General features: G+C 43.2%; 2 protein-coding genes across 4 annotated transcripts in view; one reads left to right on the top strand and one right to left on the bottom strand.

Moving 5' to 3' along the window:
* Positions 1-9,043, top strand: part of LOC121569173 (serine/threonine-protein phosphatase 4 regulatory subunit 1-like) — a 31,637-nt gene extending 22,594 nt beyond the window's left edge. For all 3 annotated transcript variants that reach the window (XM_041879872.2, XM_041879873.2, XM_041879871.2), the window contains 3 exons: positions 3,218-3,346; positions 4,020-4,161; positions 7,833-9,043. In XM_041879872.2, coding sequence (XP_041735806.1) covers positions 3,218-3,346; positions 4,020-4,161; positions 7,833-7,996 — 435 coding nt within the window. In that variant the 3' untranslated portion in view covers positions 7,997-9,043. The remainder of the gene's footprint in view (positions 1-3,217; positions 3,347-4,019; positions 4,162-7,832) is intronic.
* Positions 9,044-18,674: 9,631 nt separating this feature from the next.
* LOC121570447 (twisted gastrulation protein homolog 1-A-like) lies at positions 18,675-26,863 on the bottom strand. Its single transcript, XM_041881908.1, has 5 exons — positions 26,752-26,863; positions 25,956-26,101; positions 24,807-24,906; positions 23,540-23,812; positions 18,675-19,241 (listed from the first exon to the last, which is right to left on the bottom strand). Exons 2-5 carry the CDS (start codon positions 26,073-26,075, stop codon positions 19,060-19,062), a joined length of 675 nt encoding a protein of 224 aa, XP_041737842.1. The 5' UTR covers positions 26,076-26,101; positions 26,752-26,863; the 3' UTR covers positions 18,675-19,059.
* Between the last annotated feature and the right edge of the window lie 98 nt (positions 26,864-26,961).

Genomic DNA, 26,961 nt, shown 5'->3' with positions numbered 1-26,961 from the left:
TCAAAAGAAATCAAAAAATTGTAGACCTCCACAAGTCTGGTTCATCCTTGGGAGCAATTTCCAAATGCCTGAAGGTACCACGTTCATCTGTACAAACAAAAGTACGCAAGTATAAACACCATGAGACCATGCAGCCGTCATACCGCTCAGGAAGGAGACGCGCTCTGTCTCCTAGAGATGAACGTACTTTGGTGCGAAAAGTGCAAATCAATCCCAGAACAACAGCAAAGGACCTTGTGAAGATGCTGGAGGAAACAGGTACAAAAGTATCTATATCCACAGTAAAACAAGTCTTATATCGGCATAACCCAAAAGGCTGCTCAGCAAGGAAGAAGCCACTGCTCCAAAACCGCCATAAAAAAGCCAGACTACGGTTTGCAACTGCACATGGGGACAAAGATCGTACTTTTTGGAGAAATGTCCTCTGGTCTGATGAAACAAAAGTAGAACTGTTTGGCCATAATGACCATCGTTATGTTTGGAGGAAAAAGGGGGTGCTTGCAAGCCGAAGAACACAATCCCAACCGTGAAGCACGGGGGTGGCAGCATCATGCTGTGGGGGTGCTTTGCTGCAGGAGGGTCTGGTGCACTTCACAAAAGGAAGAGGAAGGAAAATTATGTGGATATATTGAAGCAACATCTCAAGATATCAGTCAGGAAGTTAAAGCTTGGTCGCAAATGGATCTTCCAAATAGACAATGACCCCAAGCATACTTCCAAAGTTGTGGCAAAATGGCTTAACGACAATAAAGTCAAGGTATTGGAGTGGCCATCACAAAGCCCTGACCTCAATCCAATAGAAAATTTGTGGGCAGAACTGAAAATGCGTGTGCGAGCAAGGAGGCCTACAAACCTGACTCAGTTAAACCAGCTCTGTCAGGAGGAATGGGCCAAAATTCACCCAACTTATTGTGGGAAGCTTGTGGAAGGCTACCTAAAACGTTTGACCCAAGTTAAACAATTTAAAGGCAATGCTACCAAATACTAATTGAGTGTATGTAAATTTCTGACCCACTGGGAATGTGATGAAAGAAATAAAAGCTGAAATCATTCTCTCTACTATTATTCTGACATTTCACATTCTTCAAATAAAGTGGTGATCCTAACTGACCTAAGACAGGGAATTTTTACTAGGATTAAATGTCAGGAATTGTGAAGAACTGAGTTTAAATGTATTTGGCTAAGGTGTATGTAAACTTCCGACTTAAACTGTACATATATATTAACACACACACACACACACACACACACACACACACACACACACACACACACACACATATATATATATATATATATATATATATATATATATATATATATATATATATATATATATATATATATATATATATATATATATATATATATATATACAGGTAAAAGTCAGTAAATTAGAATATTTTGAAAAACTTGATTTATTTCAGTAATTGCATTCAAAAGGTGTAACTTGTACATTATATTTATTCATTGCACACAGACTGATGCATTCAAATGTTTATTTCATTTAATTTTGATGATTTGAAGTGGCAACAAATGAAAATCCAAAATTCCGTGTGTCACAAAATTAGAATATTGTGTAAGGGTTACATTTTGAAGACACCTGGTGCCACAAACTAATCAGCTGATTAACTCAAAACACCTGCAAAGGGCTTTAAATGGTCTCTCAGTCCAGTTCTGAAGCCTACACAAACATGGGGAAGACTTCAGATTTGACAGCTGTCCAAAAGGCGACCATCGACACATTGCACAAGGAGGGAAAGACACAAAAGGTTATTGCAGAAGAGGCTGGCTGTTCTCAGAGCTCTGTGTCCAAACACATTAATAGAGAGGCAAAGGGAAGGAAAAACTGTGGTCAGAAAAAAGTGTACAAGCGATAGGGATCACCGCGCCCTAGTCAAGATTGTGAAAAAAAACCCATTCAAAAATGTGGGGGAGATTCACAAGGAGTGGACAGCTGCTGGAGTCAGGGCTTCAAGATCCACCACCAAGAGACGCTTGAAAGACATGGGTTTCAACTGCCGCATACCTCGTGTCAAGCCACTGTTGACCAAGAAACAGCGCGAAAAGCGTCTCACCTGGGCTAAGGAAAAAAAGAGCTGGACTGCTGCTGAGTGGTCTAAAGTCATGTTTTCTGACGAAAGCAAATTTTGCATTTCCTTTGGAAATCGAGGTCCCAGAGTCTGGAGGAAGACAGGAGAGGCACAGGATCCACGTTGCCTGAAGTCTAGTGTAAAGTTTCCACCATCAGTGATGGTTTGGGGTGCCATGTCATCTGCTGGTGTCGGTCCACTCTGTTTCCTGAGATCCAGGGTCAACGCAGCCGTCTACCAGCAAGTTTTAGAGCACTTCATGCTTCCTGCTGCTGACCTGCTCTATGGAGATGGAGATTTCAGGTTCCAACAGGACTTGGCGCCTGCACACAGCGCAAAATCTACCCGTGCCTGGTTTACGGACCATGGTATTTCTGTTCTAAATTGGCCAGCCAACTCCCTGACCTTAGCCCCATAGAAAATCTGTGGGGTATTGTGAAAAGGAAGATGCAGAATGCCAGACCCAACAACGCAGAAGAGTTGAAGGCCACTATCAGAGCAACCTGGGCTCTCATAACACCTGAGCAGTGCCAGAAACTCATCGACTCCATGCCACGCCGCATTAATGCAGTAATTGAGGCAAAAGGAGCTCCAACCAAGTATTGAGTATTGTACATGCTCATATTTTTCATTTTCATACTTTTCAGTTGGCCAACATTTCTAAAAAATCCCTTTTGTATTAGCCTTAAGTAATATTCTAATTTTGTGACACACGGAATTTTGGATTTTCATTTGTTGCCACTTCAAATCATCAAAATTAAATGAAATAAACATTTGAATGCATCAGTCTGTGTGCAATGAATAAATATAATGTACAAGTTACACCTTTTGAATGCAATTACTGAAATAAATCAAGTTTTTCAAAATATTCTAATTTACTGACTTTTACCTGTGTGTATATATATATATATATATATATATATATATATATATATATATATATATATATATATATATATATATATATTAATTTTAGTCATTCAGCAGACGCTCCTATCCAGAGCGACTTAGTGCATTCATCTTAAGATTGCTCGGTGGGACAACTACGTATCACAGTCATAGCTAGTACATTTTTCCTCAAAGTAGCTATCAGCAAAGTCGGTATTCCTTTTGTGTGTTGTCAGGTGAGTGAGATCATCAGGAAGGTGGCGTCGTGCCAGGTGCTGTTGGCAGACTTCCTGAGTGAGCTGGTGGAGAAGTTCTGCCACTCCCACAAGTGGTCGGGACGACAGGCCTTCACCTTCGTCTGTCAGGTGAGGACAGCTTCTCTTCATGTTCATCATTATTGTTCTCTTCATCTCAAACACAAAAATAATCATCCATTAACCACAATAAAACACTACTTCTACTAGTGGTCTATTTTTTGTAAAAGATCCTATCAAATGAGTTTTTGCCTGTGTTTATTTCACATAAAGTAAGATTGCTGGGATATCTGCCAAGATTTAATTACGATTTTTAATTAAGGTCAGTTTTATTGAAGAGCCTTTAGTTTCCATCCTACAATATTACACAGTGAGTGGAGTGGCTATGGTAGCTAAGAGGACACTGTTTCCATTCTCTGTCCCACAATGTTTCTTGTGTGGGAGGACCATGAGATTATGATGACTCTTAAGTGTGAGACAGAGAGGTCAAATGTGTTAACTTGTGTGCATGCACACTTGCGCTTTCTTTTGTTCAGTCTCATGTATGCTCATACACTCCCTCATGTATGCTCATACACTCCCTCATGTATGCTCATACACTCCCTCATGCATGCTCATACACTCCCTCATGCATGCTCACACACATGGTCACATGCTCCCTGTATGTCTCAAACAAACACACACACACACACACACACACACACACACACTTACCTTCCGCCTCTCTTGCTCTCAACACACACAAACACACACTCTGACCATCCTCCTTTTCTGTCTCTGTCAGCTGGTAATTGAGGATGACTGTGTGTCGTTGGAGCAGTTCTCGGAGCACCTGCTGGCCCCTCTGTTACAGCTGGCCTCCGACCCCGTGGCCAACGTCAGGGTGCTGCTGGCCAAGACTATCCGCCAGAGCCTGATGGAGAGAGGTACATGCAGACACACACCGGCATGTTGAGCTGACCAATTCCATAGTTAGTACAAGGACAACAAGCACTTATGGCTTATTTTGTTATATTGTGTAATACATTTTTTTATCAAAATATTTGTTTTACACTCGTCGCTCACAAATCAAACTTTATTTAGAGTACATTTCTTATAGGGGATGTATTTCAAAGTGCTTAACAAATAAAATTATAAAAGGTGAGAAAGATGAACAATACTTTTCCTAAATGGGACAAATTTTAAATGGATTAACATTGGACCTGAGAGACTAATGCATTTAAGTTATTAAAAATAAATAAGATACTTTTGGTAATGTAGTGTATGTGGACACCTGCTTGTCGAACATCTCATTCCAAAATCATGGGCATTAATATGGAGTTGGTTCCCCCTTTGCTGCTATAACATCCTCCACTCTTCTGAGAAGTCTTTCCACTAGATGTTGGAACATTGCTGCGGGGACTTGCTTCCATTCAACCACGGGCATTAGTGAGGTCGGGCAATGCGGTTGGGCGATTAGGACTGGCTCGCAGTCGGCCTTCCAATTCATCCCAAAGGTGTTTGATGGGGTTGAGATCAGGGTTCTGTGCAGGCCAGTCAAGTTCTTCCACACCAATCTCGACAAACCATTTCTGTATGGACCTCGCTTTGTGCACGGTGGCATTGTCATGCTGAAACAGGAAAGGGACTTCCCCAAACTGTTGCCACAAAGTTGGGAGCACAGAATCATCTAGAATGTTATTGTATACTGTAGCGTTAAGATTTCCCTTCACTGGAACTAAGGGGCCTAGCCCTAACCATGAAAAACAGCCCCAGACCATTATTCCTCCTCCACAAAACTTTACAGTTGGCACTATGCATTGGGGCAGGTAGCGTTCTCCTGGCATCCGCCAAACCCAGATTCATCAGTCGGACTGCCAGATGGTGAAGTGTGATTTATCACTCCAGAGAATGCGTTTCCGCTGCTCCAGAGTCCAATGGCGGCAAGCTTTACACCACTCCAGCCGATGCTTGGCATTGCGCATGTTGATCTTAGGCTTGTGTGCAGCTGCTCGGCCATGGAAACCCATTTCATGAAGCTCCTGACGAACAGTTCTTGTGCTGACGTAGCTTCCAGAGGCAGTTTGTAACTCGGTAGTGAGTGTTGCAACCAAAGACAGACGATTTGTACGTGATACGCGCTTCAGTACTTGGTGGTCCCGTTCTGTGAGATTGTGTGGCGTACCACTTCGCGGCTGAGCCGTTGTTGCTCCTAAACGTTTCCACTTCACAATAACAGCACTTCCAGTTGACTGGGGCAGCTCTAGCAGGGCAGATATTTGGTGAAGTCACTTGTTGGAAAGGTCGCATCCTATGACGGTGCCATGTTGAAAGTCACTGAGCTCTTCAGTAAATGCCATTCTACTGCCAATGTTTGTCTATGGAGATTGCATGGCTGTGTGCTCGATTTTATACACATGTCAGCAACGGGTGTGGCTGAAATAGCCAAATCCACCAATTTGAAGGGGTGTCCACATACTTTTGTATATAGAGTGGGATAAAATAGACTAAAACCACCTTATGTGAGGGGAAAAAAGTATTTGATCCCCTGCTGATTTTATGTTTGCCCACTGACAGACATGATCAGTCTAAATTGAATGGTAGGTTTATTTGAACAGTGAGAGACAGAATAACAACAAAAAAATCCAGAAAAACGCATGTCAAAATTTTTATAAATTGATTTGCATTTTAATGAGGGAAATAAGTATTTGACCCCTCTGCAAAACATGACTTAGTACTTGGTGGCAAAACCCCTGTTGGCAATCACAGAGGTCAGACGTTTCTTGTAGTTGGCCACCAGATTTGCACACATCTCAGGAGGGATTTTGTCCCACTCCTCTTTGCAGATCTTCTCCAAGTCATTAAGGTTTCGAGGCTGATGTTTGGCAACTCGAACCTTCAGCTCCCTCCACAGATTTTCTATGGGATTAAGGTCTGGAGACTGGCTAGGCCACTCCAGGACCTTAATGTGCTTCTTCTTGAGCCACTCATTTGTTGCCTTGGCCGTGTGTTTTGGGTCATTGTCATGCTGGAGTACCCATCCACGACCCATTTTCAATGCCCTGGCTGAGGGAAGGAGGTTCTCACCCAAGATTTGACGGTAAATGGCCCCGTCCATCGTCCCTTTGACGCGGTGAAGTTGTCCTGTCCCCTTAGCAGAAAAACACCTCAAAGCATAATGTTTCCACCTACATGTTTGACAGTGGGGATGGTGTTCTTGGGGTCATAGGCAGCATTCCTCCTCCAAACACAGCGAGTTGAGTTGATGCCAAAGAGCTCCATTTTGGTCTCATCTGACCACAACACTTTCACCCAGTTCTCCTCTGAATCATTCAGATGTTCATTGGCAAACTTCAGACGGGCCTGTATATGTGCTTTCTTGAGCAGGGGGACCTTGCGGGCGCTGCAGGATTTCAGTCCTTCACGGCGTAGTGTGTTACCAATTGTTTTCTTGGTGACTATGGTCCCAGCTGCCTTGAGATCATTGACAAGATCCTCCCGTGTAGTTCTGGGCGGATTCCTCACCGTTCTCATGATCATTGCAACTCCACGAGGTGAGATCTTGCATGGAGCCCCAGGCCGAGGGAGATTGACAGTTCTTTTGTGTTTCTTCCATTTGCGAATAATCGCACCAACTGTTGTCACCTTCTCACTAAGCTGCTTGGCGATGGTCTTGTAGCCCATTCCAGCCTTGTGTAGGTCTACAATCTTGTCCCTGACATCCTTGGAGAGCTCTTTGGTCTTGGCCATGGTGGAGAGTTTGGAATCTGATTGCTTCTGTGGACAGGTGTCTTTTATACAGGTAACAAGCTGAGATTAGGAGCACTCCCTTTAAGAGTGTGCTCCTAATCTCAGCTCGTTACCTGTATAAAAGACACCTGGGAGCCAGAAATCTTTCTGATTGATAGGGGGTCAAATACTTATTTCCCTCATTAAAATGCAAATCAATTTATAACATTTTTGACATGCGTTTTTCTGGATTTTTTTATTGTTATTCTGTCTCTCACTGTTCAAATAAACCTACCATTAAAATTATAGACTGATCATTTCTTTGTCAGTGGGCAAACGTACAAAATCAGCAGGGGATCAAATAAATTTTTCCCTCACTGTAAAAGCACAGCTAAAAAGGTGTCTTAAGATCTTTCTTTAAAATGTCTACAGTTTGAGGCCCTCAAAAAGCATAGTATTAGATAAAGCTAAAATAAACATACGATAAAGCTGAAGATGATGATATGCTATTTAGCAGACACTTTTATCCAAAGCAACATAGTCATGCGTGCATACATTTTACGTATGGGTGGTCCCGGGAATTGAAACCACTACCCTAGCGTTAGAAGTGCCATGCTCTACCAACTGAGCTACAAAGGACCACTGGTATTATAGATGATTCTATGTTGATCCCAAATGCACAATAAGATTTTCTCAACTCAGATCTGTCTGATTGCTGTAGCCCAGGAATAATATTTTATTTTACAAGCCACTTTATTAATCCCCAATGAGGAAACACGACAAAGACTGCTTAAATCTGTAGTGTTACAACATGCTTATGTTCTTCCAGATATCGGCAGCTGAACCCTCATCACATCTGTCCGCCATGTTCTTCTGTCCTCCCCTGCAGAGTACTTCCTGCATTCTGCCAACTCCCACCAGGAGGCGCTGGAGCAGACCCTGGTGGCTCTGCAGATGGACCTGGACAAGGACGTCAAGTACTTTGCCAGCGTGCATCCTGGGAGTACACGCATCAGTGAGGACGCCATGAGCACCACCTCCTCGACCTACTGAGCCCAGAGCACTCCCACCCCTCCCTCTAAACACACACACTCCTCCATCTGCTCTACTGAACACAAGCCAGGTAGGGGGCCGAGGGCTTGAGGTAGCCCTCTTCTACGGGCACTTAGACTTCCATACATACACAACCACAAGTGGAAGACCTGCGCAACAACACAACTCGCCCAATGCAGTGCATCACAACTCGACTCACTACAACAGATTTTATTTTGTGGTTTAATTATATATTTTTTGCCACAGAAGCCTTAAGTGTCTTCCTTAAACGCAAAAAATACTTGAATGTCTGGAGTGGATTCGGTGAACAACACAACGAATGAAAAAAACGCACAGGAAACTGACCTATAAGGACCATTTCTCCCCCTCGGTTTCTCTCTCGATAGAATCCTCCCCAGACTTAGCGGAAAAGCCAGTATCTCACAAGCTTTATGGAAGCACGTAACAGGACGACTCTATCGAACTCAAAACGTTTAAACAAAGTTTCTGTAATTGCTTTTCTCCTTTTTTGATACTGTATAAATTACTTATGCTGCATATTTAAAAAATAATCTGTACTATCGCAGCCTGGCAGTGGGGAGCTGTCGGTGGGAAAGGCACGGTTTGGGATACAGGGCTCCCGCCTCCATTGTTTTAACTCTAGTGCAGCACATTGTTGTACCCATAGACAGAGGGCCACCCCCTGGCATGCAGGGGGGGTCCTGTTGTCAATGAAAAATAACTTGTATTTTTTATTAATATTATGGCTGTTTGCAGCGTTTAAGGAAGCAGAGAGATATCCAATTGTAAAAGGTCAGCACACACTCACTTGAAACAGGGTATTTTAACCTGAGAATAAAATACTGCGACCCCATACCCCACCCCTTCCATTCTCCTTTTTTGCTTGGCCCGTCCCCCTTCCCTTCCTTATACCCTATCTGTACATATCTCTAGCAACCTTTTTCCATTTTGATCAAAGATCATGAATAGAATTGTGATACAATTTTGTTCTGTTTTACCTTTCTCAACATTAAATGAAATGAAATAAAAAGCAGGCACTAAAACTTGTAGGCGTATTTGGTTTGTGTGTAGAGGGGAGGGAGTGAAGGAGGGATGGGGACTGAGGGAGTGAAGGAGGGATGGGGACTGAAGGAGGGATGGGGAGTGAAGGAGTGAAGGAGGGATGGGGACTGAGGGAGTGAAGGGGGGACTGAGGGAGTGAAGGAGGGATGGGGACTGAGGGAGTGAAGGAGGGATGGGGACTGAGGGAGTGAAGGAGGGATGGGGACTGAGGGAGTGAAGGAGGGATGGGGACTGAGGCTCTGGAACAGATCTCTCAGGACTTAAAGGGAATTTCACTCAAACGATCTTTTAGTATTTGTTTCATTAGTCCACTGTTGATACAGTCCCAACATGTTTTGCATGTCAGCAGTCACGATATTGGACTTTTAAGAAGAAAAATGCATCATTGTGATGTGGCTAGAGATACTTTTCTTCTTAAAAGTCTATCTTGACAACTTGACTTCTAACATGCAAAACATGTTGGGAGTCTATCAACAGTGGACTAATGGAAAAAAAATACCAAAAGATCATTTGAGTGAAATTTCCCTTTTTAAGGCCAAAGAGGATTTTTGTATACAACAGGTGCCATGCCTTGGCTGGGATTCAATCAGATGGTGGATTATAGGCAATGTTCCCGCGTTCGCGGAGATCCCGTTTACGGTAAATGCTGCATATGTCAGCTCAATCGGAAATTGCCTTTAAAAGCTACAATGCCTATAACCCGCAATTGGATTGAATCCCGGCCCTTGTCAAACTACTGTTACAGAAGTAGGGTCTCGATTCCAATACGTATCGCGGGAGTTGTGTGTTATACAGTAGCACATTTTGCAATTAAGGTCATTTCAGATTGAGTCAATCATATGCAGTCTCCGCGAATGCAGGAACATTGCCTTTTAAGTTTATATCGTTCTGTAGCGTGGATCTTCAGCACTACAGATTGAATCGATTCCCTAGCTCTTTGTTTTAAAGCATCAATCATCTACACCTGTCCAAAAATGTGGACACAATCGGAATGTGGAGAAGATCAGGACAAAGGTCTCATGTTAGAAACAGGCCTTAAAAGAACACAACTAACCCACCACTGTCATGTCCATCAACCAGTTTCCTTTACTATCAAAGATAATTTGCCTAAACCAAACCCTAATTCCTCATGTTCTTCATAAGATCCCTCCCTCTCTGCTTTTACAACCATCACAATAGCACCATTGTCCAACGCTGCAACAAGGATTTCTTCCTGCCCTGCACGCAACCCTGGTCATCGACTGCAGGTTTGGCAGGCTCACCATGCCAGGAGAACAGACGCGTCACGTGACCAGAGCCATCCTCCTGAGAGAAATTGGAGAAAGGCTTCTTTGTGAGGCCTGGGATTTACCAGACCACCCGGCAACACTTTGGTTGCGTACCAGCTGGGCACTGCCCACCGGCTATGTGAGCCAGCAACATGCTCCTCTCGTGTCTCTCCCCTTCTTTTCCTCTTCTCGCTTTGGGAGAAGTGGGACAAGCTGATTGGGACACCTGGGGTTGTGTGTCATCACCCAGGATGACAAGGAACTGTTAGGGAAGATCTCTTGTAGGAATTGAATGCTCCTGTAAAGAAACTCTTCATGTAGGAATGTTTATCATTCACTATATTGCACATAAATACAATTTAAAAAATACTTTTGCAGTTTAATGAAAATGGGGTGTGTGTATATACACATTTTCCTGCCACATTTCTAATGATATTGTTGCATTTACAGTAACGATTCAAAGCCAATGCCGCTGTTAGAAAGCCATTTGTCCTTATGCTCCTCCAAATGTTAAAGTACCTCACTGCTGACATAAACCACCTATTCACTCCTATAACCCACGCTTTCTGCATTGCTCTACTTGTGTACCATTTCAGGCCCAAATAACCACATTGTCTGTTTCACAAGACCTACTGGCTGCATGACAACTATAAATACTTGGAAGTTCATCAAGCAAATGTGAGGCGGCGTGAGAACAAGAACAAGTGGATGGAATGTTGGATATGACCTACTAGACGAATAAGGTTGGAGGAAGACGTTGCTGTTTTTTTGGCTTGTCTCAGGCTGCTCTGTGCCAGCCTTGGAGGCCTTTAGGCTACGTTTACACATGCAGCCCAATTATGTTCATTTTTTCACTAATTGGTCTTTTGAACAATCAGATGAGCTCTGAAAAATATCTGATGTGATTGGTCAAAAGACCAGAATTGGGCTGCCTGTGTAAACGCAGCCATACTAAAACCAAAAGTTGCAGACCTTTCATAAGTATTGCTAAGACATGAAGAATGGGGAATAAACCCAGAGGACTTGGGGCAATAACAACCGGATTCCTCTGTTGCATGACTTACACCTCACAGGCTGTGTTTAGACAGGCAGCCCAATTCTGATATTTTTTTCCACTAATTGGGTCATTTCACCCATCAAATCAGATCTTTTCACATCAGAGCTTTTCCATAGCTGATCTGATTGGTCAAAAGACCAATTTAGTGAAAATAATATCAGAATTGGGCTGCCTGTGTTGCCACAGTGGAACACAGTCCTGACCAAAACCGGATGGCCTAATTTTACCAGCCATTCAAATCTTTTAAGAGCCATATCCGCCCCCCCCCAAAAAGTAAATAAATAAATAATTAAGATAAACCACAGAAAACATTGTACCCCACTTTCAACACTGCAGTGTTGAGATGCGCTCTTCCAGAGCTGACACGCACACCATTTTTTATTTTATTTTTTACATGTGGGTTTTGGGTTGAGAAAGAAGAAACTGCTCCCAAATGCTCAGTACGACTACCCGCAAATGTGGCTATTAAGAACAGACATTCTACCAGCCAATGCCAAAATCTACCAGCATGTGGCTGGTGTTAATTTCCCACCCTGTTTACTACCGTCAACAGTTCCATTCTGGAGTGTGCATAGCAACATTACAGGTCCTAGATATTTAGCTGTATCCTTATTGAAAAGTTAACATAACTGCGGGATTGCAGTACTCGGCAGGCGGGGGAGAAGGACACTGTGTACCAGTTTCCCCTAGCCTACTAAGCTAGCAGCCTGCTTCGGGGGTGTTTTTCGGCAATTGGAATCCAACGTTGGCGCATTAACGTCACTTACTGTGCTGGAGTGTGGGCCAGAGACGGCGCTAGCAGCACATCCACAGATATAACATCTTTGTTAAAACTACATACATCTTGAACAACTTTGATAGGTGAGGAAGATGGCGGAATATGAAGAAGAATGGAGTGAAAAGGGCTAAAGTTGGAAATGAAAAAGCAGTTTATGGTTGGAGTGCGATTCACGAGCAATTATGTTTTTTTGGTGACCCGTTTGCGGTCTCAAAGATGGTGAAGGATGAATTGGGTAAAGTGGAATCGGTTCGAGTGACCAGGAGCGGTATGATGCTGGTTTCGTGTGTGCCAACAGCGTAAAAGGAGAAAGCTCTGTGGCTCAACAAGATGTCGACGTATGATGTGGAAAGTTATGATTTTTAGAGTAGGGCACCGGTTAAAGGTGTCATCTCAGGTGTTTCGTTGGACGTAGAGGCTGTGTGGTTTAGGGATATCATTCCAGGAGTGGTAGACTGACGTCGATTGAATCGAATGCTGGACGGAAGGAGCAAAGTCTAATCGGTTTTACTGTCATTTGGTGAAGTGCTTCTCCCAATTTATGTCAAACTTGGGGATGAGACCGTATGTACAGAAGCGGTTGCAGTGTTACAATTGTAACAAGGACTTTACAGCCGAAATGATACAGGGAGTACTGAATGAAGAGGTTCCTGAGCAGGGATCTGAATAGTACAGTTTTTGTTTGAAATTCAGTGCAGTAGCGTGAATTTGGTTCGTGTTTATTTTATTTATTTCTAGGTAATTAGTACGACTTGTTCATCCAAAACTGTTTTAGTTTTTGGGGTATTTTTTACTACCCTGTACAGTAGGTGGCGGCAATACACCGTTATGAGTGTAGACTGCCAAAAAAAAACTCGGAAGAAACTGAGGTTTTGTTAACTGCTAGTGAGTCGGGTGAAGATAATAGTACAGCAAGTGAGAATAAGTGGGTTACTGCTGCGAAGAAAAAGGGAAACGAGCATTAAAGCTGTGGTGGAAAATAGGAAACCACTAGACTCGTTTTTAGTCGGAATAAGGGTTTTGGATCAATGCTACTTGGAAAATCTGGAATGTGTTGAAGGAAATTGTGGAGTTGGTGAGTCACAAGAAGCGGTCTTATTTAGATGTTTGTGTGTCTGCGGAGCAGAAGAAGCGTGTTTTAAGACTCAAAAAGATATCGGCATGGAATGTTTCCTGTATGGATTTTTGTAGCAGGGCGCCTATCAATGGGGTTATTTCTGGGGTGACGCAATTAATAAAGGCAAATCATGTCCAATCAATTGCATTTGCCACAGGTGGACTCCAAGTTATAGAAACATCTCAAGGATGATCAATGGAAACAGGCTGCACCTGAGCTCAATTTCGAGTCTCATAGCGAAGGGTCTGAATATTATGTAAATAAGGTATTTCTGTATTTTATTTTTAATAAATTAGCAAATGTAAAAAAAAAAACTGTTTTCGCTTTCTCATTATGGGGTATTGTGTGTAGCTTGATGAGGGGGGAAAAAATAATTTAATCAATTTTATAAAACGGTTGTAATGTAACAAAATGTGGAAAAGGGGAAGAGGTCTGCATACTTTCCGAATGCACTGTAAGTATGGCCAGCCGGACAAATAGGACAAGTTCAGCTGGCCGGACAGAAAGCATACTTGACCCATCTGTTGGGCCGCCAGAACTTATCCAATCTGTCCGGCTTGTCCTGTCTGGCAGGCCGAACTTGTAAAATCTGTCCATCCAGCTAAACGTATCCTATCTGGCCGGCAGGCTGAACTTTGTATTAATTCAAAATAAATAAAAATAGGGGGTAGATCAGCTTTAATATTGCAGATAGACTGATAGAAGCCACAATGTAATTGTCTGCATCATATATATATATATATATATATATATATAACTGCTCAAAAAAATAAAGGGAACACTAAAATAACACATCCTAGATCTGAATGAATGAAATAATCTTATTAAATACTTTTTTCTTTACATAGTTGAATGTGCTGACAAAATCACACACAAATTATCAATGGAAATCAAATTTATCAACCCATGGAGGTCTGGATTTGGAGTCACCCTCAAAATTTAAAGTGGAAAACCACACTACAGGCTGATCCAACTTTGATGTAATGTCCTTAAAACAAGTCAAAATGAGGCTCAGTAGTGTATGTGGCCTCCATGTGCCTGTATGACCTCCCTACAATGCCTGGGCATGCTCCTGATGAGGTGGCGGATGGTCTCCTGAGGGATCTCCTCCCAGACCTGGACTAAAGCATCCGCCAACTCCTGGACAGTCTGTGGTGCAACGTGGCATTGTTGGATGGAGCGAGACATGATATCCCAGATGTGCTCAATTGGATTCAGGTCTGGGGAACGGGCGGGCCAGTCCATAGCATCAATGCCTTCCTCTTGCAGGAACTGCTGACACACTCCAGCCACATGAGGTCTAGCATTGTCTTGCATTAGGAGGAACCCAGGGCCAACCGCACCAGCATATGGTCTCACAAGGGGTCTGAGGATGTCATCTCGGTACCTAATGGCAGTCAGGCTACCTCTGGCGAGCACATGGAGGGCTGTGCGGCCCCCCTAAGAAATGCCACCCCACACCATGACTGACCCACCGCCAAACCGGTCATGCTGGAGGATGTTGCAGGCAGCAGAACGTTCTCCATGGCGTCTCCAGACTCTGTCACGTCTGTCACATGTGCTCAGTGTGAACCTGCTTTAATCTGTGAAGAGCACAGGGCGCCAGTGGCGAATTTGCCAATCTTGGTGTTCTCTGGCAAATGCCAAACGTCCTGCACGGTGTTGGGCTGTAAGCACAACCCCCACCTGTGGACGTCGGGCCCTCATACCACCCTCATGGAGTCTGTTTCTGACCGTTTGAGCAGACACATGCACATTTGTGGCCTGCTGGAGGTCATTTTGCAGGGCTCTGGCAGTGCTCCTCCTGCTCCTCCTTGCACAAAGGCGGAGGTAGCAGTCCTGCTGCTGGGTTGTTGCCCTCCTACGGCCTCCTCCACGTCTCCTGATGTACTGGCCTGTCTCCTGGTAGCGCCTCCATGCTCTGGACACTACGCTGACAGACACAGCAAACCTTCTTGCCAGAGCTCGCATTGATGTGCCATCCTGGATGAGCTGCACTACCTGAGCCACTTGTGTGGGTTGTAGACTCCGTTTCATGCTACCACTAGAGTGAAAGCACCGCCAGCATTCAAAAGTGACCAAAACATCAGCCAGGAAGCATAGGAACTGAGAAGTGGTCTGTGGTCACCAACTGCAAAACCAGTCCTTTATTGGGTGTGTCTTGCTAATTGCCTATAATTTCCACCTGTTGTCTATTCCATTAGCACAACAGCATGTGACATTTATTGTCAATCAGTGTTGCTTCCTAAGTGGACAGTTTGATTTCACAGAAGTGTGATTGACTTGGAGTTACATTGTGTTGTTTAAGTGTTCCCTTTATTTTTTTGAGCAGTGTATATACACACACTCACACAGTTGAAGTCGGAAGTTTACATACACCTTAGCCAAATACATTTAAACTCAATTCCTGACATTTAATCCTAGTAAAAATTCCCTGTCTTAGGACAGTTATGATCACTTTATTTTAAGAATGTGAAATGTCAGAATAATAGTAGAGTGATTTATTTCAGCTTTTTTTTCTTTCATCAAATTCCCAGTTTGTCAGAAGTTTACATACACTCAATTAGTATTTGGTAGCATTGCCTTTAAATTGTTTAACTTGGGTCAAACGTTTCGGGTAGCCTTCAACAAGCTTCCCACAATAAGTTGGGTGAATTTTGGCCCATTCCTCCTGACAGAGCTGGTGTAACTGAGTCAGGTTTGTAGGCCTCCTTGCTCGCACACGCTTTTTCAGTTCTGCCCACACATTTTCTATAGGATTGAGGTCAGGGCTTTGTGATGGCCACTCCAATACCTTGAGTTTGTTGTCCTTAAGCCATTTTGCCACAACTTTGAAAGTATGCTTGGGGTCATTGTCTATTTGGAAGATCCATTTGCGACCAAGCTTTAACTTCCTGACTGATATCTTGAGATGTTGCTTCAATATATCCACATAATTTTCCTTCCTCTTCCTTTTGTGAAGTGCACCAGTCCCTCCTGCAGCAAAGCACCCCCACAGCATGATGCTGCCACCCCTGTGCTTCACGGTTGGGATTGTGTTCTTCAGCTTGCAAGCACCCCCTTTTTCCTCCAAACATAACGATTGGTCATTATGGCCAAACAGTTCTACTTTTGTTTAATCAAACCAGAGGACATTTCTCCAAAAAGTACGATCTTTGTCCCCATGTGCAGTTGCAAACCGTAGTCTGGCTTTTTTATGGCGGTTTTGGAGCAGTGGCTTCTTCCTTGCTGAGCAGCCTTTTGGGCTATGCCGATATAGGACTTGTTTTACCCGGTGATATAGATACTTTTGTACCTGTTTCCTCCAGCATGGTCCTTTGCTGTTGTTCTGGGATTGATTTGCACTTTTCGCACCAAAGTACGTTAATCTCTAGGAGACCGAGCGCGTCTCCTTCCTGAGCGGTATGACGGCTGCGTGGTCTCATGGTGTTTATACTTGCGTACTATTGTTTGTACAGATGAACGTGGTACCTTCAGGCGTTTGGAAATTGCTCCCAAGGATGAACCAGACTTGTGGAGGTCTACAATTTTTTGATTTCTTTTGATTTTCCCATGATGTCAAGCAAAGAGGCACTGAGTTTGAAGGTAGGCCTTGAAATACATCCACAGGTACACCTCCAATTGACTCAAATGATGTCAATTAGCCTATCAGAAGCTTCTAAAGCCATGAGATTTTCTGAAATTTTCCAAGCTGTTTAAAGTCAGTCAACTTAGTGTATGTAAACTTCTGACCCACTGGAATTGTGATACAGTGAATTATAAGTGAAATAATCTGTCTGTAAACAATTGTTGGAAAAATTACATGTGTCATGCACAAAGTAGATGTCCTAACCGACTTGCCAAAACTATAGTTTGTTAACAAGACATTTGTGGAGTGGTTGAAAAACGAATTTTAATGACTCCAACCTAAGGGTATGTAAACTTCCGACTTCAACTGTATATACAGTACCAGTCAAAAGTTTGAACACACCTACTCATTCAAGGGTTTTTCTTTATTTGTACTATTTTCTACATTGTAGAATAATAGTGAAGACATCAAAACTATGAAATAACACATTTGGAATAATGTGGTAGCCAAAAAAGTGTTAAACAAATCAAAATATATTTTACATTTGAGATTCTTCAAATAGCCACCATTTGCCTTGATGACAGCTTTGCACACTCTTGGCATTCTCTCAACCAGCTTCACCTGGAATGCTTTTCCAACAGTCTTGAAGGAGTTCCCACATAGGCTGAGCACTTGTTGGCTGCTTTTCCTTCACTCCGCCGTTCGATTCATCCCAAACTATCTCAATTGGGTTGAAGTCGGGGATTGTGGAGGCCATGTCATCTGATGCAGCACTCCATCACTCTCCTTCTTGGTAAAATAGCCCTTACACAGCCTGGAGGTGTGTTGGGTCATTGTCCTGTTGAAAAACAAATGATAGTCCCACTAAGCCCAAACCAGATGGGATGGGGTATCGCTGCAGAATGCTGTGGTAGCCATGCTGGTTACGTGTGCCTTGAATTCTAAATAAATCACTGACAGTGTCACAAGCAAAGCACCATAACACCTCCTCCTCCATGCTTTACGGTGGGAAATACACATGCGGAGATCATCCGTTCACCCACACCGCATCTCACAAAGACACAGCGGTTTGAACCAAAAATCTCAAATTTGGACTCATCAGACCAAAGGACAAATTTCCACCGATCTAATGTCCATTGCTCGTGTTTCTTTGCCCAAGCAGGTCTCTTATTATTATTGGTGTCCTTTAGTAGTGGTTTCTTTGCAGCAATTCGACCATGAAGGCCTGATTCACACAGTCCCCTCTGAACCGTTGATGTTTGTTGATGTTTATGTCTGTGACTTGAACTCTGTGAAGCATTTATTTGGGCTGCAATTTCTGAGGCTGGTAACTCTAATGAACTTATCCTCTGCAGCAGAGGTAACTCTGGGTCTTCCTTTCCTGTGGAGGTCCTCATGAGAGCCAGTTTCATCATAGCGCTTGATGGTTTTTGCGACTGCACTTGAAGAAACTTTCAAAGTTCTTGACATTTTCATGATTGAATGACCGTCATGTCTTAAAGTAATGATGGACTGTTGTTTCTCTCTGCTTATTTTAGATGTTCTTGCCATAATATGGACTTTTACCAAATAGGGCTATCTTCTGTATACCCCCCCTACCTTGTCACAACACAACTGATTGGCTCAAACGCATTAAGGAGGAAAGAAATTCCACAAATGAACTTAAGGCGGCACACCTGGTTGAAGCTGGTTGAGAGAATGCCAAGAGTGTGCAAAGCTGTCATCAAGGTAAAGGGTGGCTATTTGAAGAATCTCAAATGTAAAATATATTTTGATTTGTTTAACACTTTTTTGGTTACTACATGATTCCATATGTGTTATTTCATAGTTTGTCTTCACTATTATTCTACAATGTACAAAAATAGTAAATATTTTTTTTACTCATTTTCCATTTGACCACTTCTCTTTAAACAACTAAAAATCTATTTGGCATTGAGTGACCCTTTCAACAGCATTACAATACGTGGAAATACAACACAATCCATATATTTCTAATTCGCTAGAGAACCTAGAAAATATATAAAAACAAAGCATCAAGAGCGAAAATAATTCGTAAGGGCTAATATTTTACATCAAAATACTGAAGCATTGTTATAATAGGCAAAGGCACTCTAGTCATCCTCAGTCAACCTTCACCATACGCTACTCCAGATATTCCCCCTAGTGGCAGTTTGAGCACAGTACCCTAATGTGGCCAGTCCCATTGGCTTCCATCAGAACAAGCAGTTCATGCACTTGACGGTTTTGCTGCCGTAGTCGAGGCACTCCGGGCCGATGCACTCACAGCAGGCATTGTGGAACCAGCGGTATTTGGAGCCCCCCATGGACTCGCAGTACTGCTTGCACTGGCGGATGGACACGCAGTCGTCAAAGTACACCACTGTGCACATGTTATCTGTGGAGGGGAAAAAACTTGGAGAAATAAGCCTTTGAATGCCAATACAACAGGCAAATCTTACCACTACTATTCATTTGAAAAGTTTAAGGCAAAAATGCTTAAGCTACATATTTTAGTCTTCACTTAACATTTGTGAAGGTACTCTAAAGCAGTGTTTCCCAAACTCGGTCCCGTGGACACGGTAGACATACACTGCTCAAAAAAATAAAAGGGAACACTTAAACAACACAATGTAACTCCAAGTCAATCACACTTCTGTGAAATCAAACTGTCCACTTAGGAAGCAACACTGATTGACAATAAATTTCACATGCTGTTGTGCTAATGGAATAGACAACAGGTGGAAATTATAGGCAATTAGCAAGACACCCCCAATAAAGGACTGGTTTTGCAGGTCACGACCACAGACCACTTCTCAGTTCCTATGCTTCCTGGCTGATGTTTTGGTCACTTTTGAATGCTGGCAGTGCTTTCACTCTAGTGGTAGCATGAAACGGAGTCTACAACCCACACAAGTGGCTCAGGTAGTGCAGCTCATCCAGGATGGCACATCAATGCGAGCTGTGGCAAGAAGGTTTGCTGTGTCTGTCAGCGTAGTGTCCAGAGCATGGAGGCGCTACCAGGAGACAGGCCAGTACATCAGGAGACGTGGAGGAGGCCGTAGGAGGGCAACAACCCAGCAGCAGGACTGCTACCTCCGCCTTTGTGCAAGGAGGAGCAGGAGGAGCACTGCCAGAGCCCTGCAAAATGACCTCCAGCAGGCCACAAATGTGCATGTGTCTGCTCAAACGGTCAGAAACAGACTCCATGAGGGTGGTATGAGGGCCCGACGTCCACAGGTGGGGGTTGTGCTTACAGCCCAACACCGTGCAGGACGTTTGGCATTTGCCAGAGAACACCAAGATTGGCAAATTCGCCACTGGCGCCCTGTGCTCTTCACAGATGAAAGCAGGTTCACACTGAGCACATGTGACAGACGTGACAGAGTCTGGAGACGCCGTGGAGAACGTTCTGCTGCCTGCAACATCCTCCAGCATGACCGGTTTGGCGGTGGGTCAGTCATGGTGTGGGGTGGCATTTCTTTGGGGGGCCGCACAGCCCTCCATGTGCTCGCCAGAGGTAGCCTGACTGCCATTAGGTACCGAGATGACATCCTCAGACCCCTTGTGAGACCATATGCTGGTGCGGTTGGCCCTGGGTTCCTCCTAATGCAAGACAATGCTAGACCTCATGTGGCTGGAGTGTGTCAGCAATTCCTGCAAGAGGAAGGCATTGATGCTATGGACTGGCCCACCCGTTCCCCTGACCTGAATCCAATTGAGCACATCTGGGACATCATGTCTCGCTCCATCCACCAACGCCACGTTGCACCACAGACTGTCCAGGAGTTGGCGGATGCTTTAGTCCAGGTCTGGGAGGAGATCCCTCAGGAGACCATCCACCACCTCATCAGGAGCATGCCCAGGCATTGTAGGGAGGTCATACAGGCACGTGGAGGCCACACACACTACTGAGCCTCATTTTGACTTGTTTTAAGGACATTACATCAAAGTTGGATCAGCCTGTAGTGTGGTTTTCCACTTTAATTTTGAGGGTGACTCCAAATCCAGACCTCCATGTGTTGATAAATTAGATTTCCATTGATAATGTGTGATTTTGTGGTCAGCACATTCAACTATGTAAAGAAAAAAGTATTTAATAAGATTATTTCATTCATTCAGATCTAGGATGTGTTATTTTAGTGTTCCCTTTATTTTTTTGAGCAGTGTATTTAAAATGTATGTGTAGACGCATGACGCGTTCAAAATTCCATGATCATAAATATGAACTGTCAAGTCTAGACACTGCCTCACACACAAGTTCTTAGTCAATTACAAATCACTAGAACTGGTTGCTGAGGAGAGGACAAATGGAGTGGATGCACATGAAAGTCCACAAGGCCAGCAACAGTAGCAATCTACTCATAATAATTTGCAGGGCTGCTTGGTTTACCCGCTAAACCCATCAAAAGATGGCCAAGATCTCATAAGCTTTTATGGAGGGGTCTAGCCACCAAGCTCAGATCAAAGCAGCTTTAGCCATGAGTTCATTATAGCTTAGCCCTCCCTCTCCTAAAACAATATGGACCCTGTCAGGGGTTTGAGCTATACATTGACTCATTGGGTTTCCCTAAAATTGTGGGCTGGACCAAAGTTAACATCTTTAGCACTTATGAGGGTGCCCAATCTGCTCAGGTTAAAGACATGCTCCGTAACTTTGGCGACTAGTAAGTATTTTTTAAACCTCCCGCTTTGGGCTGGATGTGTCAATGTGTAGTTCATACAGTCATAATCTATGAGCAGAATTACTGTCTTACCTCAATAATCCCTAGTGAAAGCGACTGTTTACTGGAAGCTGCGCAGCTCCATTTTCCCCCACGTGGGCCAGCCCCCTAGCAAATCGAGTTCCAGCCAATGAGCTTTAGCCCCTCACCATTTGAGTGACAACTAGCAAGATGCACACACAGCAGAACAAGAGAGAGCAATGACGTGGTGCACATATCTCCACATATGTGACATAGTACGCAATTTTCTGGGACCACTTTTGGCTTGTGAGCGCTCCTTTCAGAACTGCTGGCTAAAAAGTATACAAAAGTACCAGAGAATCTCTTTAATAGTAATTAATTTTAGCATTTGTGGCACAAATCCCATTCAAGTCATGGGATCGATTTTATAAAAAATGTTTGCATGTTATCTATAGTGCCTTTGGAAAGTATTCAGACCCCTTGACTTTCTTCACATTTTGTTATGTTACACCCTTATTCTAAAATTGATTATTCTCTGCCGATCCTCTCAAGCTCTGTCAGGTTGGATGGGGAGCGTCGCTGCACAGCTATTTTCAGGTCTCTCCAGAGGTGTTCGATCGGGTTCAAGTCCGGGCTCTGGCTGGGCCACTCAAGGACATTCAGAGACTTGTCCCTAAGCCACTCCTGTGTTGTCTTGGCTGTGTGCTTAGGGTCGTTGTCCTGTTGGAAGGTGAACCTTCACCCCAGTCTGAGGTCCTGAGCACTCTGGAGCAGGTTTTCATCAAAGATCTCTCTGTACTTTTCTCCGTTCATCTTTGCCTCGATCCTGACTAGTCTCCCAGTTCCTGCCGCTGAAAAACATCCCCAAAGCATGATGCTGCCACCACCATGCTTCACCGTAGGGATGGTGCAAGGTTTCCTTCAGACCTTGTTTCTCATGGTCAGAGTCTTTAGGTGCCTTTTGGAAAACTCCCAAGCGGGCTGTCATGTGCCTTTTACTGAGGAGTGGCTTCTGTCTGGCCACTACCATAAAGGCCTGTTTGGTGGAGTGCTGCAGAGATGGTTGTCCTTTTGGAAGGTTCTCCCATCTCCACAGAGGAACTCTATCAAAGTGACCATCGGGTTCTTGGTCACCTCCCTGACCAAGGCCCTTCTCCCACGATTGCTCAGTTTGGCTGGGCAGCCAGCTCTAGGAAGAGTCTTGGTGGTTCCAAACTTCTTCCATTTAAGAATTATGTAGGCCACTGTGTTCTTGGGGACCTTCAATGCTGCAGACATTTTTTGGTACCCTTCCCCAGATCTGTGCCTCGACACAATCCTGTCTTGGAGCTCTACGGACAATTCCTTCGACCTCATGGCTTGGTTTTTGCACTGTCAACTGTGGGACCTTTATATAGAAAGGCGTGTGCTTTTCCAAATCATATCCAATCAATTGAATTTACCACAGGTGGACTCCAATCAAGTTGTAGAAACATCAAGGATGATCAATGGAAACAGGATGCACCTGAGCTCAATTGAGTCTCATAGCAAAGGGTCTGAATACTTATGTAAATAAGGTATGTGTTTTTACATTCTTATAAAGTTTGCAAAAAAAAAAAAAAAAGTTTCACTTTGTCATTATGGGGTATTGTGTGTAGATTGCTGAGGAATTTGTTTTATTTAATCAATTTCAAAATAAGTCTAACGTAACAAATTGTGGAAAAAGTAAAGGTGTCTGAATACTTTCCGAAAGCACTGTATGGGACTTTGTTGAGCTTCACAATAGATACTTTTGGATGATTTGGACATGATGCGTGAAAAATGACAATATCGGTCCCATGACTTAAATGGGATTTTTGCTACAAATGCTAAACTTGTAGAATCTGAGTTTTTCTGATGAACTAATACTTTGATAAAAGGCATCTGTGCAAGACTGTATGATGTGCCTACGCTCCATTTACTCTCTTATTATGGAAGTAGTACCCAGCAGCTATGAGTATCCCCATAATTCAACCCTCTCATCCCTCTCTACCTGCAGTACTTTGGGTGTTATCGTAGCTGGCGTGGATACTGTTCCCGGGCAGGGAGACATTTTGGTGCTGGTCCTCCATTGTTTTCAGGAAAGACACCAGGTTCTCGTGGTAAGATAGTTCCTCGGCCACGGGGAAGGATACTACCATCATGTTGATGGGTGCTTCGCCCTCTGTAAGGGCACGGAACAGTGAGGGGATGGGTCGGTAGAGTTCCTCCACCGTGCTCTTGGAGGTAGCTGGAGTGTCGCTGTAGTTCCTGGGGTTACACATCCCTGTGTGAGGGGATGCAGGGAGCAAGTTGATAATTGGTAAATAAATCAAATAATTTATTACAATAAATTACTGATCATCAGTAAACCACTATTCTCCTATTTGTTCATTTGATACTCAACATTCACTGCACTGCACTTGTAAAATAGGATGGGTGCACCACCTTGAACAATCAGTGAATAAAGGAAGGATTTGGAGGAGCTCGATATGATTCAAAAACCAAATACCCATCCTCATTAATCCATTCTGACACTGGTTATTATTTGTCCTTTTCAATGTGCACCTAGTCCATGGCACCAACCAGAGGTGGGACCAAGTCACTATTATTCAAGTCACAAGCAAGTCTCGAGTCAAAAGGTCCAAGTCTCAAGTCAAGTCCAAGTCATGCATTTTAAGAGCAAGTCAAGACGAGCTGAGTCAAGTTATTTCAAGTCAAGTAAAAAATAAATAAAAATCAAGGCATGCAATGACATCAACTACAAATCTTTGTCTATTTATTGAGGAACCATACAGCCCTTTTCATTATTTTGTCTACAACATTTTGGTTATGTAATAATTAATTTTAACTACTAATTCCAAATGCAAGCTTCATAAGATCAATTTCAAGCAATTTTTACTTAAAAAAGAGCTATGCTAGTAATTGTTGCATGATGCCCCATTGCTGGTGAGCTTGCAAAGTAAACAGTTAATATTCTTGATCACCAAACAATTTTTGGAGCTGTATATTTATGGCAATCCTCTCAAACTCTTTTGGGGGTCAAGTGTGATGCCTGCAGCTACTGTCTCTGGCTGTGTGGAGAGTAATCCACAGAGACTCTGTGCCACAAAATGAGTGACAAAACCTGGCCAGAATTTCAAGTCATCAGTCTCAAGTCGAGTCCCGAGCCTTGAGGCTCCAACTTAAGTCTCAAGTTATTTTATTTTCTATCATGTCGAGTCTCAAGTCATCAAATTTGTGACATGAGTCAGACTCGAGTCCACACCTATGGCACCTACCCACACAGTCACAGCACTCCTCCCACAGTGTGCCCAGACAGAGCATACACTCCTTACAGCACGAGCAGTTCCCATCTGAGGGCCTGCACTGACACAGCTCCTGTACATCACAAAACACAATATATATTATAACATGGACACATTTTATGTATGTGGCATGACTGATATACATAAGTGCATAACTCACAAGAGAGAAATTCAGCAATAGACAGTGCGAAGGTTGCACACATTTACATACATCTTGTATGCATTTAAGCCTTTATCATGTTGTGCAAACTTGTGTAAACATTCTTTCAATACAGTCTCAGTCTGGCTTTACATGAGGAGGGCCAAAACAACGTAACATGATTTATTTATCTTGGTGTGTATTGAGCATGTCATGGTTGACACAAACACAAGAAAATAAACCATACATAATATCCTGTCCCTATTTAGAAATCACTACGGGTGTGTGTGTGTGTAACTGCATATGCTTGAGGAGTGGGCCGACCTCCAGCTGCCTGTTTTGTGACTCCTCCAGTGCAGCTGGGAGGGCAGTTCAAAGGGAGAGCAGAGGTCAAATTCCAGATGTGCACAGGGATGGAGCTAACTGAGCTCACAGTCAAGTGTAATTGTGGCTGCAACAGTAACCATGGAAGGTATACAGATATCAATCTCCATTGGCCGTCACATGTACAGCCAAGGTAGACTAGGCTACATCCTTTGAAGACACTGGGCTGTAAATTTAAAACCTGCGCTTGATTGTAGCCCTGCCAACTTCAGAGTCCATTTTTAGTATCTCCCCTTTGTTAGTTGAGTGTTCTCAGAAGGGTTTATTTAGTTTACAGGTACTGTCATGGTTGTATGCATGTTTCCAGGACAGAGAGAATACAGTGACCATGGCAGAGATTTTAGGTTAATGTAAAATCACATACACACAGTGGAAATGCATAGTGGGAGGTTCATCAAGTCTTAGTTGAACTCCAAGGAATAAAATATTGGCATAACACTGTATGGCAGTGAGACTTTACTATGAAAAGACAGATGATAGATCCCTTATAGAAATTGCATAGAGTTATCTCAAAGTGCTTTAGTAACTGAAAATGTTTATTATTGAGAAAAGTTTACCTAAACCAAATGCCTTTTCAAAAACGTACTAAGCCTTCTTACCTGAATGAGGCACTTGCTGACATCACTGGCACAGAGAGCCTTGTTGCAGGCGGTGGTCATGGAAAGTCCAGAGAGAAGGAAAGTAAGTGCAGTGGATAGTAAGATTTGAATAGACTTCATTCCGACACGCACGAAACAACCGTAACCTGCACCGACAAAAAACAAAGAGTCAGACAAGAACTTAGAATGTACCCTTTATTCAACAAGACAACATCAACAAAATACCTAGACGTCATCAAGACTCAATAAACATACTAATAAAACACAGGAAAAGTCGTGTCAAGGAACCATCCCTTTGATTAAATTGTTATGGTAAATTGCCCGCTTGCTTTAAAGGTGCATCATTCCCTTTCTACACAATCCGCAAGTCAGACCCATTGCAATACAAACATTGGTTTCCCACTTGCTGACAACTAAATTATCATAAAGGTTGCTGCGCATTTAATCATAAACTCTGAATACATTTCAAATCCATGTTCAAACGTTGAATACCTATTACGGTAGTCTAATTCAATAATAGCATGTTGATCATGCCACTAGCGCAACACTCTAAGACCTCAAGGAAGGAAAGTTACATTTTATCCTAAAATTAAACACATAGTTTGAATATATTGTATGAAAAGACTGACACTTTTCAGGCACCGTTTATGAACAAACCTCGTGTTTTGGAGAGGCATATCCAAAGCTATAAACACCTTTTCTCAACATTAACTAAGAATAAATAATGCACTTTTTTGTCTTGGTAAAGAACGCACACTGATTTGAACTATAGAATAAAAGTAGTCATCAAACTCACCTTGCCCAAATAGTCGATTGTTGCTCCAGAGGTGAAAGTTTTTTACCCCTTTTTTCACCTCTACTTTTCAGAATTAAAGCATGTTCTTCTGTTCCGATGGCGTGACTCTCTCCACTAGCTCCACAAAGCAGACAGGGGTAGGCACGCGCCTTAAAGATACAGTTACCATTTCAGACACAGGAGCCCTACTCAGGTGAACCCAAGACAAGA

The sequence above is a fragment of the Coregonus clupeaformis genome, chromosome 7 (genome assembly GCF_020615455.1).
Source record: "Coregonus clupeaformis isolate EN_2021a chromosome 7, ASM2061545v1, whole genome shotgun sequence".
NCBI lineage: Eukaryota > Metazoa > Chordata > Actinopteri > Salmoniformes > Salmonidae > Coregonus > Coregonus clupeaformis.
This window is presented reverse-complemented; position numbering and strand designations above follow the sequence as displayed.

Excerpts from the sequence above, each read along its gene's own strand:
- LOC121570447 (XM_041881908.1), bottom strand. The coding sequence starts at position 26,075 with ATGAAGTCTATTCAAATCTTACTATCCACTGCACTTACTTTCCTTCTC. Across the intron at positions 24,907-25,955 it reads TCAGCAAGTGCCTCATTCAG|GAGCTGTGTCAGTGCAGGCC; the intron begins GTAAGAAGGCTT and ends TGTGATGTACAG. Across the intron at positions 19,242-23,539 it reads TAACACCCAAAGTACTGCAG|ATAACATGTGCACAGTGGTG; the intron begins GTAGAGAGGGAT and ends TCCCCTCCACAG.